The sequence below is a fragment of the Balaenoptera ricei genome, chromosome 15, assembly GCF_028023285.1.
Source record: "Balaenoptera ricei isolate mBalRic1 chromosome 15, mBalRic1.hap2, whole genome shotgun sequence".
Taxonomy (NCBI): Eukaryota; Metazoa; Chordata; class Mammalia; order Artiodactyla; family Balaenopteridae; genus Balaenoptera; species Balaenoptera ricei.
In genome coordinates this window covers 15613311-15630409 of record NC_082653.1, presented here as the reverse complement: position 1 = coordinate 15630409, position 17099 = coordinate 15613311, and the positions used below count along the sequence as shown (strand labels likewise).

The following is a 17099-nucleotide window of genomic DNA, read 5'->3' as shown; positions in this document are numbered from 1 at the left end:
TGAATACATTAAAAAAAATAAAACTTAAAATTCTTGTGCAGAACTGACTTGGGAAAAGTTATTTTATGTATCAAAATAAACATTAACAATGACAGTTTATAGCTTTTCTTGTGTAGCCTCTTTAGTTTTTGTTTATTTCCATGTTGACTATACAAGTCTGATGCTTACTTTGGGAGTAGCCTTTGCTCTTTTCCTTTTCTTTTTCTTTCTTTTTTTGTTACTGGTTTGCAGTGGTTCTTTATATGTTGGATACTAATTTTTTGTCAGTTATGTGCATTGTAAATATTTTCTCCCAGCTTGTGACTTGTGCTTTTAATTTTTCAGGATATTTTCTTAGAAAGCAACTTTTGTTTTCATGAAGTCACATTCGTCTGAATTTTCTTATACCATATGTTTTTTGTGCCTTCTTTAAGAAATTCTTAATAATATATTTTAAAAATGTTTGCTTTATATTGGAGTATAGTTGACTTACAATGTTGTGTTAGTTTCAGGTGTACAGCAAAGTGATTCAGTTTTACATATACATATATATATTCTTTTTCAGATTCTTTTCCCGTATAGATTATTACAGAATATTGAGTAGAGTTCCCTGTGCTATACAGTAGGTCCTTGTTGATTATTTTATATATAGTAGTGTGTATATGTTAATCCCAAACTCCTAATTTATCCCTCCTCCCTACCTTTTCCCTTTGGTAACCAAGAAATTCTTAATAATATTGTAATAACTTTGTATGGTGATAGATATTTACTAGACTTATTGTGGTGATCATTTCATAATGTATGCAAATGTCAAATCATTATGTAATACATCTGAAGCTAACATAATATTGTATGTTGACAATATTTCAATTAAAAAACCAAATTCTTTCCTACCCAAATGTCTTAGAAACAGTCTCCTATTTTTTTTTTCTAAAGGTTATAAGTTTTACTGTTCACATTTAGGACTTTATTAAATATATCAGGAATTTTTTTTAGTTTACAATATGAACTATAGTCATCTAATTTTATTCCTTCCATCTGAAAGACTTGCTTTCTCCCTCCATTCAGATCTTTGGTCCTGGTACCTTCTCAGGCCTTCCTTGACCATCTATCAAAAATAAATTCCCCTTCCCCTTTTTATTTTTCTTTCAATACAGATTACTCTTGAAATTTATATCATTATTCTTCCATGTAAATTTTAACATCGGTGTATCAAATTTTGTAAAATACCACTGGGATTTTGACTGAATTGCACTGAATACACAGATTAATTAGGCAGAATTGCCTTCTTTATGATGTTAATTCATTCTATTCATGAACATCGTTTATCTTTCCATCTGTTTGGCTTATATCTTTTCATAGATAGCTTTATAATTATATCTATAAAGATGTTTTAGATCTTTTGTTAAATTAATTTTTATGGATTTTTTTTTGTTCTAATAGGTTTTCTGAAGTTTTTTTTTATGAAGGCAGTCTGTCTGTGAATTAGTTTTTCCTTTTGATCTTTATACTTACATATTTTTCTTACCAAGACCTGCAATAATAGAGGTGGTAGTGGGCATTCTTGTCTTATTCCTTATCTTAAAGAAAATTCTTCTAATAATATACCATCAAGTTTGATTTTGTAGTAGGTTTGGTGTAGGTACCCATTATCAGGTCTATTTCTAGTTTAAGAGATTTCTTTTCTAATCAAAATTGTTGTTAAATTTTATTCTTTGATTTTTGAGTTGAACACTTAGCTGTTTAATTTTCTTGCTTACTAATGTATTCAGGTAACATTGTAATTTTTTCTCTAAGTTCAGTTTCACTGCATCCCACAAGTTTCATATGTGGCACATTGTAAGTACTTTTTCCCAGCTTGTGATGCTTTGTGCTTATTACATATTTCTTTTTTAACCCATGAATTATTCAGAAGTGCTTTTTAAAAACCAAATTGTATGAATTTTTTTAACTGCTTATTTTTAATTTTCTATTTCAGAGAATTGTGGCTAAAGAACACAGTCTGTGTGATACCAGTTTTTTTTTTTAAGATTTTTTGATGTGGACCATTTTGAAAGTCTTTATTGAATTTGTTACAATATTGCTTCTGTTTTATGTTTTGGTTTTTTGGCGCCAGGCATGTGGGATCTTAGCTCCCCAACCAGGGATCAAACCCGCACCCCCTGCATTGGAAGGTGAAGTCTTAACCACTGGACCGCCAGGGAAGTCCCCGATACCAGTTTTTTTATGTTTTCTTGTGACATTTGTGGCCTAATATGTCAGTAATTTTTGTTAAGTGTTCTTTGTGTGCCTTAGAAAGAATGTGTGTTTTCTAATTGTTTGTAGGAATCTATATATATACCGTTGATTTAGCTTGTTAATTGTCTTCAAATATAGCTATTCCCCACTAATTTTTGATACTTGATCTTTTGGTTTCCGAGGGAGATATGTTAAAATTGTTACTCTGTGGTTGTGATTTGTCAATTTTTGTCAATTTTGAGATTTATATTTTGGGGAGGAGGACTTTTATATTTTGAGGTTGCATTGTCTGATGAATATAGATTTAGAATTGTTAACTCTTCCTGGGAATTGTTCCTTTTATATTTGACTTTCACACCTTCCCTGAGATATGGGTCCACTAGTTAATGAGCTTCCTGCCATACAGAATGAGGAAGTTCGAGTTAAAAGTTCAGCATGTTGTCTAAAGTCACCCTAGATGACAAACCTTTGACTTCTAGTCCTCATTGCTACTGTGGTACAGGGCTTCTTGTTAAATATTGTGAAAAGCCTGCCTTTCTTGTCTTTTGACACCTATTTCTAGGATCTTCAAACCTAAGGCTTTTGTGATGTTGGTGTTTGGATTATCAAGGCTCATAGCTGTGATAATAAACAGACAAGGTTTTATAGCTAGGTAGATAGATTGACTGAAGTATGATAATGGAAATGTAGTAAAATGTTAACATTTGAGGCATCTGGGTGAAGGTTATCTGGATAGTCTTTGTAACATTGGAAGGTTTTGTACATCTGATATGTCAACATAAAACATTACATGATTTTTAATTCATGATTTTCAGTTTTTAGAAATAGACCTCAAGAGGCTAACTTGGGATAGTTCATAAATTTGAAAGAGTTTTACTTAAGAGTGTCCTAATAAAAGAGTATCTTGAGGTTGTTCGTTTTTACTGATTCAGCTATTACATCTGTCATTAATATTGACAGAAATTTGTGCTTTAGAAAACCAAGCATATCACACAGGTTTAGGAAAATGTTAATTTTTTAAATTAACAATCCTTTTATTGAAAAAAATTATATTGTGTCCATTTTTTAAATTGAGGTATAGGTATTTTATAATGTGTTTCAAGTATACAGCAAAGTGATTCAGTTATATTAACTATTAATAATGTCATTCAAAGTAATATATTGGACACTGAATATCATTAGTAGTGCTATGAAAATAATGAAATTTTGTACATATTGCCATCCGTGTATTTTATATTAAATTATATGTGGGGTGTTTTTTGGTGCGTCTTAATATGCAGAAAAATTGTTTCACCATTTCATTATCAAGCGAACGTTTTTTTTTAAAGGAAGAGAATTTATCCTGTTTTAGTTGATCATTATCAAATAAGATATTATATTTAGGAGCAAAAATGAGAACTTCTATACTAGAAGTAGAGAAAGAATCCAAGCTTTCAAAACATATTAAAAATATGTTGTCAAATAAACTACATTATTATACTTTAATAATACTTTAAGTGTAAAGTATCTTTGAAAACAACAAAAAAAGTTCTTTTTTCAGAGGCAGAGATAACAAAAAAATCCTGGAGCAACTGATCCCGAATTGCATAAATTTGTAGTTTAGCAGTTAAATGCTTTTGCCCTAAATGAGGAAATGACAAGCCAAAGGACGGCCACTTGAAATATGTACCTCATCTACTAAAGATTTGACAGGCAACAGTTCTCCCTTCCAAGACTCATTGGCTACGATATGGTATTCTTGTCCTCACTGCCTTCCCAAGAGATACATGGCAGCCCATTCCCGGTCCTTATCTCCAGGCTTATTAGGCCACCTGGCTTGCAGAACTTGGACCACTGAATTGAAAGATTGTTTCCACTGACTCAAGCCTTTTAAATTAGACTCAGTGAACTAAAGGGAGTGAGTGGATGATTTCTATTTCAAACTTGAATTTCTAATTGTATTCTAATGAATCTCTTTGAAATAGAATTTTAAAGCATGGTGGCATAATTAAGTTAGAGCAACTCAGAACCATGTTTTGGGTAAACTGCTGTGATAGTATTATGTGGTAAAAGCATTACGTATTTATAGTTTCCCAGAAAGTCCTAGGTCTCACGAAGGCACCTATTGTTGCTGTGAGTTTCCTCATGTTAAAACCAAAGTCCAGGATCTTGTTAAAATGATTTTATTTCAACACCATCGGTCAGATGCTAATTTCAGAGCTGTGTAAGATGGAAATTCTTGACTCACAGCCTATCTTCTTTCCACCTGCAGTTTTTTGAAGGGGATTGTTATAACAGTGACTTCCTTGTGTGTTCTCTATCTCATTCTCTCTGACTCAGATTATAACATTGCAAGGACAGTTACTAGGACATAAAGTACTACAGGTATTTTAATGCTTCTTTTACTACAATAACCTTACTGTCTGATTTCAGATCCCCTCAGGATGTTTAAAACTATCATCAGAGAATATTAAGTCCATGTATCTTTGCCACTCACCGTCAGCATCATATGCGAATTTCAGATAGCATTAGTGTGCTTATACATATCAAAGCTAAAACTTAAAACGTAGTTTGGTTTTAGAAACATGTCTCTCAATAAGGGTAGGAGAAAGAAAAAAGAGTAGTGGAAAGAACATTAATTTTTGGAATCAGAGTCTTTGATTTGACACTTGGCTCAGAATTTTATAAACTTTGTCAGCTTTGACAAGTTATTTCCTTTTTTGAGCCTCAGTTTCCTATCCTGAAAAAGTGAAGCGTAAAAGTTCCTATTTTGTCAGGTTGTTAAGATGATAGGAGATAGATATGGGAAACGCTTAGCATAGAAATGCTTAAAAATGGTAAGTAGTATAGTAAGTATATAGTAAGTAATGGGTCTTTTAGTGTATGACAGTGGTTTTTTTCATTGGACCTAAAAATTCCTTCAACCTGAGCTACTTTTCTACATCCTAAATCCTTTTCTCTTACTAGTCATGTTTTTTACTTTTTTTTAGTTTGTGCCCTTGGTATTAACGGTGTTTTGTAAGTGCCACTTCTGTGTCTAAGCACTGGCATGAAGATGGTTGATCTAAAGGAAGGTCACTTGTCAGTTTCAGTAATGTTTTTAAAATGTGCTGAGGAGAGAGAGAGAGTGATTCAAATTCCTTGGTAACAGGATAACATGTTTTGAGAATCTGTTAAGCAATAGCTCAAAATATAAGATGGTAGATTATAAAGAAGGCTAGACTTTGAATCTACGTGAGCCTTCCTTTGTGAAGTTTCAAACTGTTATCTTAACACTGCGAAATTTATTACTGACTGGATTTTTTTTCCCCAATCCCTGAAAGATAGTCAGTGGGGTTCACTGTGCATTTATCAGAATCTCCCTCTAGGGTGGGATTTACAGCAGAAGAGCAGAGATCTTGGTCCTCAGACTTTTCTCACAGTTGCACAGATAGTTCAAGGTCATCCTGCCAGAGTGGAGACTAAATCCTAATTGTTTGTGCAGTTTTTCTGATTATGTCCAGATGCTGGGCTCACTTTTATCTTTGGAAACAGTTAACATTCTTGATTCTTTTGGGATAAGCCAAAAAGCACAGACACGTGGTGCCTGAAAATTCATTCAAACCACCTGCCAGACCACATGTTAGGATATGAAAGTACCAGATCTCAGTGTGACATGGCTGAAAGGCTCAAGGCCTGTATTTTGAGGAAGATAAGGTGCTGCTCCATTAGAGTTAAATTGGTAAAAGGAGAGCCAAGAATAGCCATGGGGGAAATCTATTTTCCAAAAGAGGGCGGTAGCATGGTAGTAATGAAGAATAAAGGAAAAAGTCCAAAAGATATACTTTGGCTCTTATGCCTAAGAAGCAGATAAATCAGTTTTGATCAGTTAGGGGAATATATTTTTCTGGTGCTCTAAGCTGTTCTGACCTGCTTACTCTTGCTCAGCAAGAAAATGGAGATACATTCTGATAAATTTAAATGAGTCCCAAAGAAAAAGTAGATGATTCTCTTAAGTGTTTATGCTCTAAAAAAATATCAGCTTGGAACCAGTATTTGTTAAAGATAAATATTTAATACCCACCAAAAAGTATTTATTAGGTAGTCACTATGTGTCATTACTGTGTAGTGTACAAAAACCAAATGACATGTTTACTGCTGACCCGGAATTTGTAGGTTAAAAGGGGAAGATGACTTTTGTCATTATCTAATATGTATGGAGTGCCTACTGTACTACTACCGTTGTTTCTAATTCCTTACATGTCTGGAACATTACTCCGGGTGCCTCAGATAGTGGTATTAGATGTTGGCATAACTTAGTTGAGGAGATAGGGCGTCTACATATAAAGGTAGTAATATAATAATAAGACAAATGCTGGGTAAGTGGTTCAGAAAAATGTTGAAGGATTTGTGAGAAATTAGATATACAGAAAGGCTGGGGACGATATTCCAGGCAGGTACAGAGTCAGAAAGGAGGGGATATATGGTGAACATTCAGTTTGGCTGAAGTGGGTGTTGACCAGATATTGGAGGACCTTGAATGCCAAAGTAAGAAGTTTGAACTTGACTTTGTTGGTAATAGGGTAATATAAAGACATTTTGATCAGAAAAGTGATATAACAAAGTGGTTTTTTAGGACAGTCAGTTGGATGATATGGAGTTTGAAAAGACTGGAAACCGTGAGACCAATTAGGAAATTGTTGCAATAACCAAGGTATGGCTCGTTCTCACCGGTGAACCTTTTGTATGTATCTTTTTAGATGTGCTGCCTCTATTGCTCTAGTTAGTACCTCCTTGAAATCTGGATTTAGATCTCTTCGAATAGACATATGGTAGCACACTAGACTTAAAAATCCAGAGCTTCATTGCCCAGAAGTCAAATCAATTTACACAGAGGCAATTACCTAAACTGGTTCCTGGAAGAGTTATTCAAAAGTTAGACTCTGGAGAACCTTATAACTTATGGTTCTGGCAATTCTTAGTGGTTTCAGAGAACATTCAAAGGAATATTTATGGCCACATACAGAAACTTGGATAGTAACTTGTGTAATTAAATGAATTAATACATGTAAAGCACTTAGATGCCCAGTCACAAAACCAAAACCAAAAACCACACACATAATAAATGTTAGATTAAAAAACAAAACAAACAACGCTATGATAAGGCATATTATTCCAAGCCAGAAGAGAACATGTGAGAGATTATTTGAGTTGTTTTCTTGCAAGTATTCATGCTTGAAACAGAGAAGAAAATGTAGGCTTTTCCGAGTTCTCTACTTTGAACAGGTAGAAAAGAGTTATTGTAGAAATTAAGGAAAGAGTAGGTTGACCGTGTGGTTTACTTGGTGACAGTCTTGAAAATGAACATTTAAAATGGAAGGGCATAAAGTTTAATGTCTAGTAGATGGTCATTCCAAAGGAAAAGATGGGCCTCAGTCTTTGGTCAAGCTCCTGGCCAATTATGACTACCTTGGCATTGTGTTATAGTTCATGTGAATCCAGAAATAAAAGTAAATACTAGAGAAAAGGGATCTTTCTGTTTTTTTAAAAAAATTTATTGATATATAATTCACTCATTTAAAGCATACAATTCAGTGGTTTTTAGTATATTTATGGAGTTACGCAACCATCACCACAGTCTAATTTTTTTAAATTTATTATTTTTAATTGAGATATAATTCACATATAAAATTCACCATTTTAAGGTAGAGTTCTGTGGTTTTTAAAAATATCTTAGCAGGGTTGTGCAATCATAACCACTGTCAAATTCCAGACATGTTCATCATCCCCCAAAGAAACCACAATCCTGTTAGCAGTCACTTCTCATTACCCTTTCCTCCATCCCCAGGCAGCCATTAACATGCTTTCTGTCTCTCAGGATTTGCCTATTCTGAACATTTTATATAAATGGAATCATATAAAATGTGGTCTTTGTATTTGGCTTCTTTCACTTAGTTTAATGTTTTCAAGGTTCACCAGTGTTACAGCATATATCAGTAGTCCATTTCTTTTTATGGCTGAATAATATTCCATTGTAAGGATATACCTGATTTGTTTACAATCTAGTTTTAGAACTTTAAAAAGAAATTATTTATTTATTTATTTGGCTGCGCCAGGTCTTAGTCGCGGCACACGGGATCTTTGTTGCGGTGCATGGGCTTCTCTCTAGTTGTGGCACGTGGGCTCAGTAGTTGTGGCATGCGGGCTCTCTAGTTGTGGCATACGGGCTCTAGAGTGCACGGGCTCAGCAGTTGTTGCGTGCGGGCTTAGTTGCCCCACGGCATGTGGGATCTTAGTTCCCCGACCAGGGATTGAACCCACGTCCCCTGCATTGGAAGCCGGATTCTTAACCACTGGACCACCAGGGAAGTCCCACATAGCATTTTTCAAAGAAAAATAAATATAAGATACAGTTGCTTATGAATTTGCCCCTTTGTGGACGTTGACAGATTGTCCATTTAGCTTGCCAGATGCTGCTTACAAAGAAGAACGGGCCAGTCATAGTATAGGAATTCATGCATTCCGTGCATCAGATAAAAGAATCAGAGCAAGACATGGCTGTTTTCAAAGTTCGACTTTTCTGCTGAGTTCATTCTCCCAACGGCTTCAGGTTTCTGGTATTATCATTCAATGGAACGTCTTCATTTCCTGGGATATGTCTGAAAAAAAATACCCTGGCTCACACTGAAACAGAAAGCCCACCAGCCAGCAGAAGCCCTGGGGACAGCATTGCCTTTAGTCAGCTGGGAATGATTCTTTCACACTTTTCAGCACCGCTTGATGGTCGCGCTCAGGAGTGCCGAAAGAAGAGTCCAGGGATAAGGTTACTGGGAAAATTCCATTCCCCTAGTCTTTCTATGCTCAACCTAATGGCAGTTCGGATATGTCAAGAACTCTCATTTTGATTTTAGAGAATTTGCAATATGAAAGGCAGCTCGCCAGCCTTAAAGCCTGATGATCAGGGTTCAGATCCTATCCTTGTATAACTGTAGGCAAATTTCTCATCTAGAAAGTGGAAGTAATAGTACATACCTCAAAAGATGGGAGGATGAAACGAAATGATACATTGTGTAGCACTTGGTAAGTGCCAACAAGCGCAGATCCTCCTCCCTCCTACTTTATTTACATGGTGTTCATGAAGTGTGGATGGCAACATCCTGTGGAAGCATCTGGTAGAAAACCTGAAACTTAGAAAGTATTCAATCAATGTTAGTTGAATTTGAAACCTGAGTTCCTAAAGACTGGAACTCTTTTTGTAGATATAGATTGGTGTGTGTGGGTGTGATGGAGAGAGATTGAGACAGATCTCAGATACTGTATCAGTTAGTTTTTGCTGTGTAGCAAACCACCTCAAAACCTAGTGGTCAGGGACTTCCTTGGTGGCGCAGTGGTTAGGAATCCGCCTGCCAACGCAGGGGACATGGGTTCGAGCCCTGCTTCAGGAAGTGGAGCAACTGTGTGCCACAGCTACTGAGCCTGCGCTCTAGAGCCCGCAAGCCACAACTACTGAGCCTGCATGCCACAACTGCTGAAGCCTGCACGCCTAGAGCCCATGCTCTGCAACAAGAGAAGCCACCGCAATGAGAAGCCTGTGCACAGCAACAAAGACCCAAAACAGCCAAAAATAAATAAATAAGTAAATTAAAAAAAAAACAAAACTAGTGGTCAGCTGGGGCTGGCTGACTTCTGAAGGCCTCAGCTAAGACCACCTGGTCAAGGCCTCTCTCCACATAGTATTCCGCCATGTAGCATGCCCACTAGGTTTATTTACATGGTAATAGGATGTGCAAGCACTTTTCAAGTCCCTGCTTGCAATAAATTGGCTATTGCAGTGGCCATAGCAAGTCACACGGCCAGGCCTAGAGTCATTGGGGGAGGGCACTAGTAAAGGGCGAGGATACCAAGGCTACTTGCAGGGAATTATAGAGGCCGTGTTTGCAAACATGCTATTGTAGATACTAATTGTGATAGTAATGCAGATCTGTTTACTGAAAATTATTATCAGTCTATAAAGTCAAGCTGTGAACAGGTGCTCTAATTAATTATAGTGTTATTAAGAAAATGTAGGTCACAATAGAAGTGCTATTTCCTCCAATAAACTAAGTACAGTGGTGAAGCACCCTCACATATAAGGAAAGAATCATTGTGGTGTAAACAGTTAACTTCTGGAATCACTCAATACAGGGATCAAAAATACACCTGTTTTTGAATGCATGTTGTTTCTTGCCAGTTGAGGTGTCTTCCCCTATCAGTTGATTCATTCATTTCTTCAGCTTTAGTTATATAAAACATTTTAATAACCTACATCTATTGATGATATTTTTATTACAGTTTTGGGCCAAGGAGAATTTAGTCACCTCTTCCATCTATTTTTAAAAAGCCCCCCAAACACCACTAACAACAACAAAAAGAAACTCAAAGAATCAGAGACAGTCTTGTCACAAATATTTGTTGAGTAGGTCTGGTCTTTGGTTTATGTCCACGCACATCTAATTTGTGGCATATTTTAGATTAGAGACGATCAAGTGTCATCATCCCTCTGGAGTAAGAATTCCTTTTGAATGTTTATCAGTACCTAGGCAGAAATATGTTGTCATAAGCCACTGTCAAGTGATAGTATCATGGAATTTTCACAGCTGCAATGGGATGCTAGGAATAATATGGTCCATGGCTTCATTTTTAGATTGGAACCTATGGTTTAATCAAGATCATATAGTCAGGGCCAGAATCTAGATCTTTGAACCCCAGGTTAGGGATTTTTGTAGTATATTGTGCTGCCTCCAAAATCAATTTTAGCTATTTTGTAATCCTGTACACGTAACCATTTAACTAATCATTTCACTGTAATTAAGTTTCTTATATGTGTGTCCATTTTAGGCTTATACCTGAATGTGTGATTAGATTAAAAACTTCTCTTATTACAAAATTCACTATAGTTTTGGGAACATTGATTTCTAATAAATATTAAGTATAATCAGGTCCCTGATATTGATATCAAAAGGTGAAAGGAAAGGCATTTTAGACAGAGTTTCTTCTTTGTGACCCTTAGTTGTTGAAAGGGACAAAGAATATTAGGTATTTTAACTCCAAAAATATTAGAGATCTTTAAGTGAGTTGCAAAGGGCTATTGTTATCAAATATAGAAGAATTCAAATATGTAGAAAACAAATGTTCTCATTTTCTCATCTAAACAGTGATAGAAATTAGACAAACAATTATACTCTAGCTTAAGAGATGTTTCTTTGATCTTTATGACATAGTTTAGATTTAGACCATAGAAATGTTATTGTTAGTGTTTCATCTCTGGTTTAAAGACTTGAATTTCTAAAATCCACCTGTATTGCAACTGAAGGGAATTACTGAGGCATCATAGAAGTATATTGTACCAATTATACAATTTTTATTGTTGGATATGATTTTTTTTTAAATTATGTCTTTATGGTTTTTGTAACAGTTCCACAGAAGAACATATTTTAAATTACCTGTTATATCTCTCCAGAAGTTACCATTTTTATTGATGAACACATTTCAGTCATTTCTTTGTGCATTTATAGAGAAGGCTGTGTAAACAGACATGAAATGACTGAGGAGAGATTGATGCATGATATATACAACTTACCCTCAAATATTGTGTGTATCTTCAAAAAAAGGAGATATTCTGTTTTGTGTGTATTTCCTAAGAAAGAGGGTAAAGTTGTCCCTTGGTATAGGTGGGGGATTGTTTCCAGGACCCACCACGGGTACCAAAATCCACAGATGCTTGCAGATGCTCAAGTCCCTTCTATGAAGCAGCATAGTATTTGCATATAACCTTCACATATCTTCCTGTATACTTTAAATCATCTCTAGATTACTTATAATACCTAATACAATGTAAATGTTATGTAAATAATTGTAAATATAATGTAAATGACATGTAAATAGTTGCTGGCTTGGAGCAAATTCCAGTTTTGCTTTTTGGAACTTTCTGGATTTTTTTTTTTTTTTTTTTTTTTAATGTTTTCGAGTCCTGGTTGGTTGAATCCACAGATGCGGAACCTGCAGATACAGAGTCAACTGTACCCTCTTTTATTACCACAATACAGTTGTCAGGTGGTGATTTTTCTAAAGAAGGGCTTTTCCCTTCTCTCCTAACCCCCTTCACTTTTAGATTATTACTCTGAGCTCATGGACTCTTTATTCAGTGTTTTTTGTTTTGTTTTGTTTTGTTTTTGATGCTCAGTGTCCCAGAATTTACCGGTGGGAGCCCCTCAAGGTGGCTTCTGTGTCCTGTTGATATGTCCGTATCAGTTTGTGAGTACTTGTTTTTTTTTTGGCACAAAAAGATGTTCCAGGCTCACTTTGTACTTTTCCTGTCCTAGACCTTGAATCAGCTATTTCTCTTAAGAAGGCTTAGCTCCTTGTGGTGGGGAATGGTATTTGGAAACCAAAATCTGAGTGCTAGCTGTGCTCATTGCTAATGGGGTAGCCATTGCTTCAAGACCTTTTAATAAAAAAAGCTCAGCAAAAATTTTTTTAATAAATCATGAGTTCATGTTAATACCTCGGTTTAAATTCCACACACCAGTATTTTTTGTACCTTTTTCAGTTTCATATTCTGATAATTAAATATTGCCAGATCCCCTTCATAGGGCTTGTACTACTTTGCATCCAAATTCAGCAACGTATGAGAGCACCTGTGTTGCCACATCCTTACCAGCAGATACGGTATTATCAAGCTTTTGACTTTTGCCAAACTGAAATGTAAGAAATCGCATCTCCAAGTAATTTTGATTTGAATTTCTCTCATGAGTGAACCTACACGTTTTTTTCATGTTTAAGGACTAATTGGGTATCTTTGTGTGTATACTATCTTTAGCCCATATTTCTACCTTTTTTGGGGTCTTCTTTTCCTTAATTTTTGGAATTCTTTGTATATTTGGGAGCTTATCTTCCTAAGGTATAAAGAACTCTAAAATTTATTTTTAAAAGAAAATTCTTTTAAAACCTTTATGGTTACTTGTTACCAATATTTTCTTCGAGTTCGTCATTTGTCTTTCATCTTGGCTTATAGCGTATGTGTGCTTAATTTTTATTTTTTAATTTATTTTATTTTTGGCCGTGCGTCAGGTCTTAGTTGCGGCAGATGGGATCTTCGTTGAGGCATGCATTATCTTCCGTTGCGGTGCATGGTCTCTTCCTTGTGGTGCATGGGCTTCTCTCTAGTTGTGGTGCACAGGCTTAGTTGCCCTGCGGCATGTGGGATCTTAGTTCCCCGACCACGGTTCGAACCCGCGTCCCCTGCATTGGAAGGTGGATTCTTAACCACTGGACCACCAGGAAAGTCCCTATTTGTGCTTATTAATTTTTAAAAATCTGTGATATTTCCTTCACACAAAGAAAACATCCTTTTTTTTTTTTTTAATTGCATCTGGGTTTTTGTCATGGTATGTTAAAAAGCTTTTCTCCTCATTCAGGTTTTAAATGCATTGCATTCACACATGTTTTCTTCTAGTACTTATGGTTTCCATTTTTACAATTAGAGCTCTTATCCATTTGGAGTTTTCCTGGTTGAAGGTATGAGGTGTGGATACAATTTAATCTTTTTCCAAACAGCCATCCAGTTGTTTGGATATCCATTTGGCCTTTCTACTTTGTTTCTAGACTTTCTATTCTCTTCAGCTGGTCTGAACCTAGTATCTGGTCCGGATTTGTTTTTTGGCTGCACCATGTGGCATCTTAGTTCCCCAACCAGGGATCAAACCCACACCCCCTGCATTGGGAGCGTGAAGTCTTAACCACTGGACTGCCAGGGAAGTCGCAGAATATTTTGTATAAAAGTACACTGCATACTGCGTATTTCAGCCATCTATAGCACTGTCACAGTTGCTCGGCTCAGGAGGCCCTCTAAACACCCCTTTTGATGTGTAGGATTATGGGTAGGCTTGCTGCAGAGTTGTCTCCGAGCCAACCTTCTCCTCTGGTGGTCCTGGAGGAAGGCACTGATCAAAAGTACTTTCCATCCGAACTTGTCAGGAAATCCAAAACACCCCCATTTTTACAAGTTTTATTTTGTTGCCTTTCCTTCAGAACTGTATTATGAAATAATACCTTAAATTTAATTTCAAAAGTAAACAAAATAAGTGTGAAAAGCACCTAACATCGTACCTAAAACAGACAAAACAAAACAGACAAAACAAAACAGACATTCAGCACATAATTGTTGACTGGTCCTAGCAAATATTGTGTTTGATCCCTAATAAATGAGGGGGCAACAGTGAAGTAAGCTGTTGGCAGCATCTGGAAGTGGGCAAATCTGGGATTGGCTGCTGTTGAACTTGGCAGTGGTGACGGTGAGTAAGATGACAAATATCTGAGAGGCAGTCAGGGCGCTGGCTCGAAACTGGGACTAGGCAGATGTCAAGAGATAAGATTGCATGGAACAACGGTTCTTGGAGAGAAAACACTTGCTGTTCTTTATCTTCTGGACTCCTACCCATTCACTTCTTAAGGCTCTGAACCTTCTGGTCTTTTTTTCTGGTTACTGGGGGAAAAGGCAGTATAAATCCACATGTTCATGCAAAGTACTGAAAAAAAAACTTCTATACTTCCCAGTATTAGACTACCGTGAAATAGGTACATTCAGCTAACTAGGTTTTTAAGTCATGCCAGGTAAAGTTATTCTTTCTGTGATTGTTACTAGTTCTAACTAGTAACTGCTGTTTTCTGCTCTCATATGGTAACTGCTGTTACATAACTACTGATTCTGCTCTGCTATGTAACTACCCTGCTTTGTGACTGCTAACCTAAGCCCTTCTACCAGTCTCTCCTGATCACTCATCTTGGAAGATTTCTTCATCTCCTGGGCACATGTAACTCTTAGAATCGGTTCTATCTATTTAATATTTATCCTATACTGTCTTCTTTTAAAGAATATTTAAAAGAATTAAATAAAATCACCTATAATCCTACTGTCAGAGACAAATCCTGTTAACATTCTGGTATATATATATATATTTTTTTTTTCTTTTTTTTTTTTCTGGTATATATTTTTCTAGTCCTTTTTTTTCTCCTAAGTGTATGATTTTATGGAGTTGAGATTGTACTGTATATATAATATCTTATTTTTTCTCCTTAACTTTATCATAAACCATTTGTAAATAGTATTTTAAAAGTTATATAATATTTCATGGAGTGGGTTGTGATTTACTTAGATATTCTTTTTCATGCCTATTTTTCTCATTAGTCAAATTAGATCATGATTTTGCCAAGGGAAATCAATCACTATGATATCATCCCCCCTTCCTGACTCTAATGCCTGTAGAGCATATTATATATGTAGATGATTAATAAATATTTTGGCTTGCTTCTCTCTTTTCGGTCTAAATGTTATAGGAACTCTTTGCTATAGGGGATCCAAAAAGTATTACTTGTAGCTGATGTAGAGTTATTGCATCACCAAGTCTTCCCATTTAGAAAAAGGGACCCTGGGGGTGCTATGAATCCTCTGAAATTCTATGAAAAGTATTTTGAGTGAGCATTTGTGCTTTTTCCTATAGTTTTCACTAGAATCTTGAAGGACTCTTTATCTACCAAAAAGCCACTGATTCCATGACCGTAGCCCATCTGGAGACAGATCCATTTACTAAACTTATCTGAAATCTGAGATACTGTATTTCACCTTTTGTTCTTCTTGGTTTTCAGGAAGGGATGAGACCATGCAGCCTGCAAGACCATCTTTCCTTGAATACTTTGAACAAAAAGAAAAGGAAAATCAAATCAACAGCTTTGGCAAGAGCGTCCCTGGCCCACTGAAGAACTCTTCAGATTGGAAAGTTCCACAGGATGGAGACTATGAGTTCGTAAGTAGACTTGGAAGCAGATGGTCATGTCTGCGGGGGAAAGTTGTTTGAAATATCACACATCCAATTCTGTCATTTCACTGAAAGTGCAAAGTGCTTGAGCATTTTATTGTGCAGCTCACAGCTCCTCTAAATGCGCCTGGCGGCAGCTCCTGGACTGAGGGCCTCAGGAGTCTGAGACAACATTTTGACTGACATTTGAGCTGTTCCGAGGGCCCCCGATTAATTACTGGCGTCTTTTTTGCTTTAATAATTATTTATTCACTTGCCATTTTTACTTTTGTTGAATTTGAATTTGTTAATGGTAAAAGAAATATTTAGTCATCCAGTGAAGATGCACTGTCTTTACTAGTTTATCTGGGATTGTGATTTTATATTTAAGAATTAGACTGGAGGGCAGTTAGTGCTATTTTGTAGTGTCTTTGTTGTTTGGCTAACCATTATCCTAATTTCAGTCTCTCTGAGAGGATTATTCTGAATTTTGTCCGAGGCTGAATATTAAATCATTCCAGAGTTTCATAGGAAAAACAGGGTGTGTATTTCCTCTTTCTGCTGTGGAACGTTCTCCCTCAACCACAGACACTTGTTAATGTTCACAGAGATTTAATGTGTAGAGGCAGTAAAAAAAAAATGTGCAAAAAAAAGTAAGCTAAGGAGTCTGCATTCCTTTTCTAGAAAATGATTTTCTCTTTAGGAGTATTTAATTTTTACATTCTTAAATTCTGTCATAATTCTGTTGTTTATAAGAACTTAGTTTGCACATTAGATTTGGATTTGGGGAGGCTTTCTAGTCCTGGCTTTCTCCTATCCTACTGACCGGTCTAGAGGAAATGATGTCATTCTTCCATAACATAGTTTCTGCTTTTGTAGAGTAGCAAGAATGTCATAGTTTATACAACTAATGATAGAGATCTTTTGAGGACCAGAATAACTCACCTGAGGTTATTTAACCGATTAGTCCCTGAACCCATGTTAGGACCCAGGTTTATTTGTTTTATCATCTCTTTGTTCACTCATTTATTTATTAGCTCTTTGAGTGCCAGTATGTGCTTGACAGTCTTTTAGGGATATAGTAGTGAACAG

The 17099-nt window shown here is 36.0% G+C and overlaps 1 protein-coding gene across 1 annotated transcript in view; it reads left to right on the top strand.

Annotated features, from left to right (window-relative positions):
- Positions 1–17099, top strand: part of STK4 (serine/threonine kinase 4) — a 95761-nt gene that overhangs the window by 40586 nt on the left and 38076 nt on the right. Inside the window, exon 10 of the mRNA XM_059897130.1 lies at positions 15859–16016. Within this exon, the coding sequence (XP_059753113.1) occupies positions 15859–16016 (158 nt within the window). The remainder of the gene's footprint in view (positions 1–15858; positions 16017–17099) is intronic.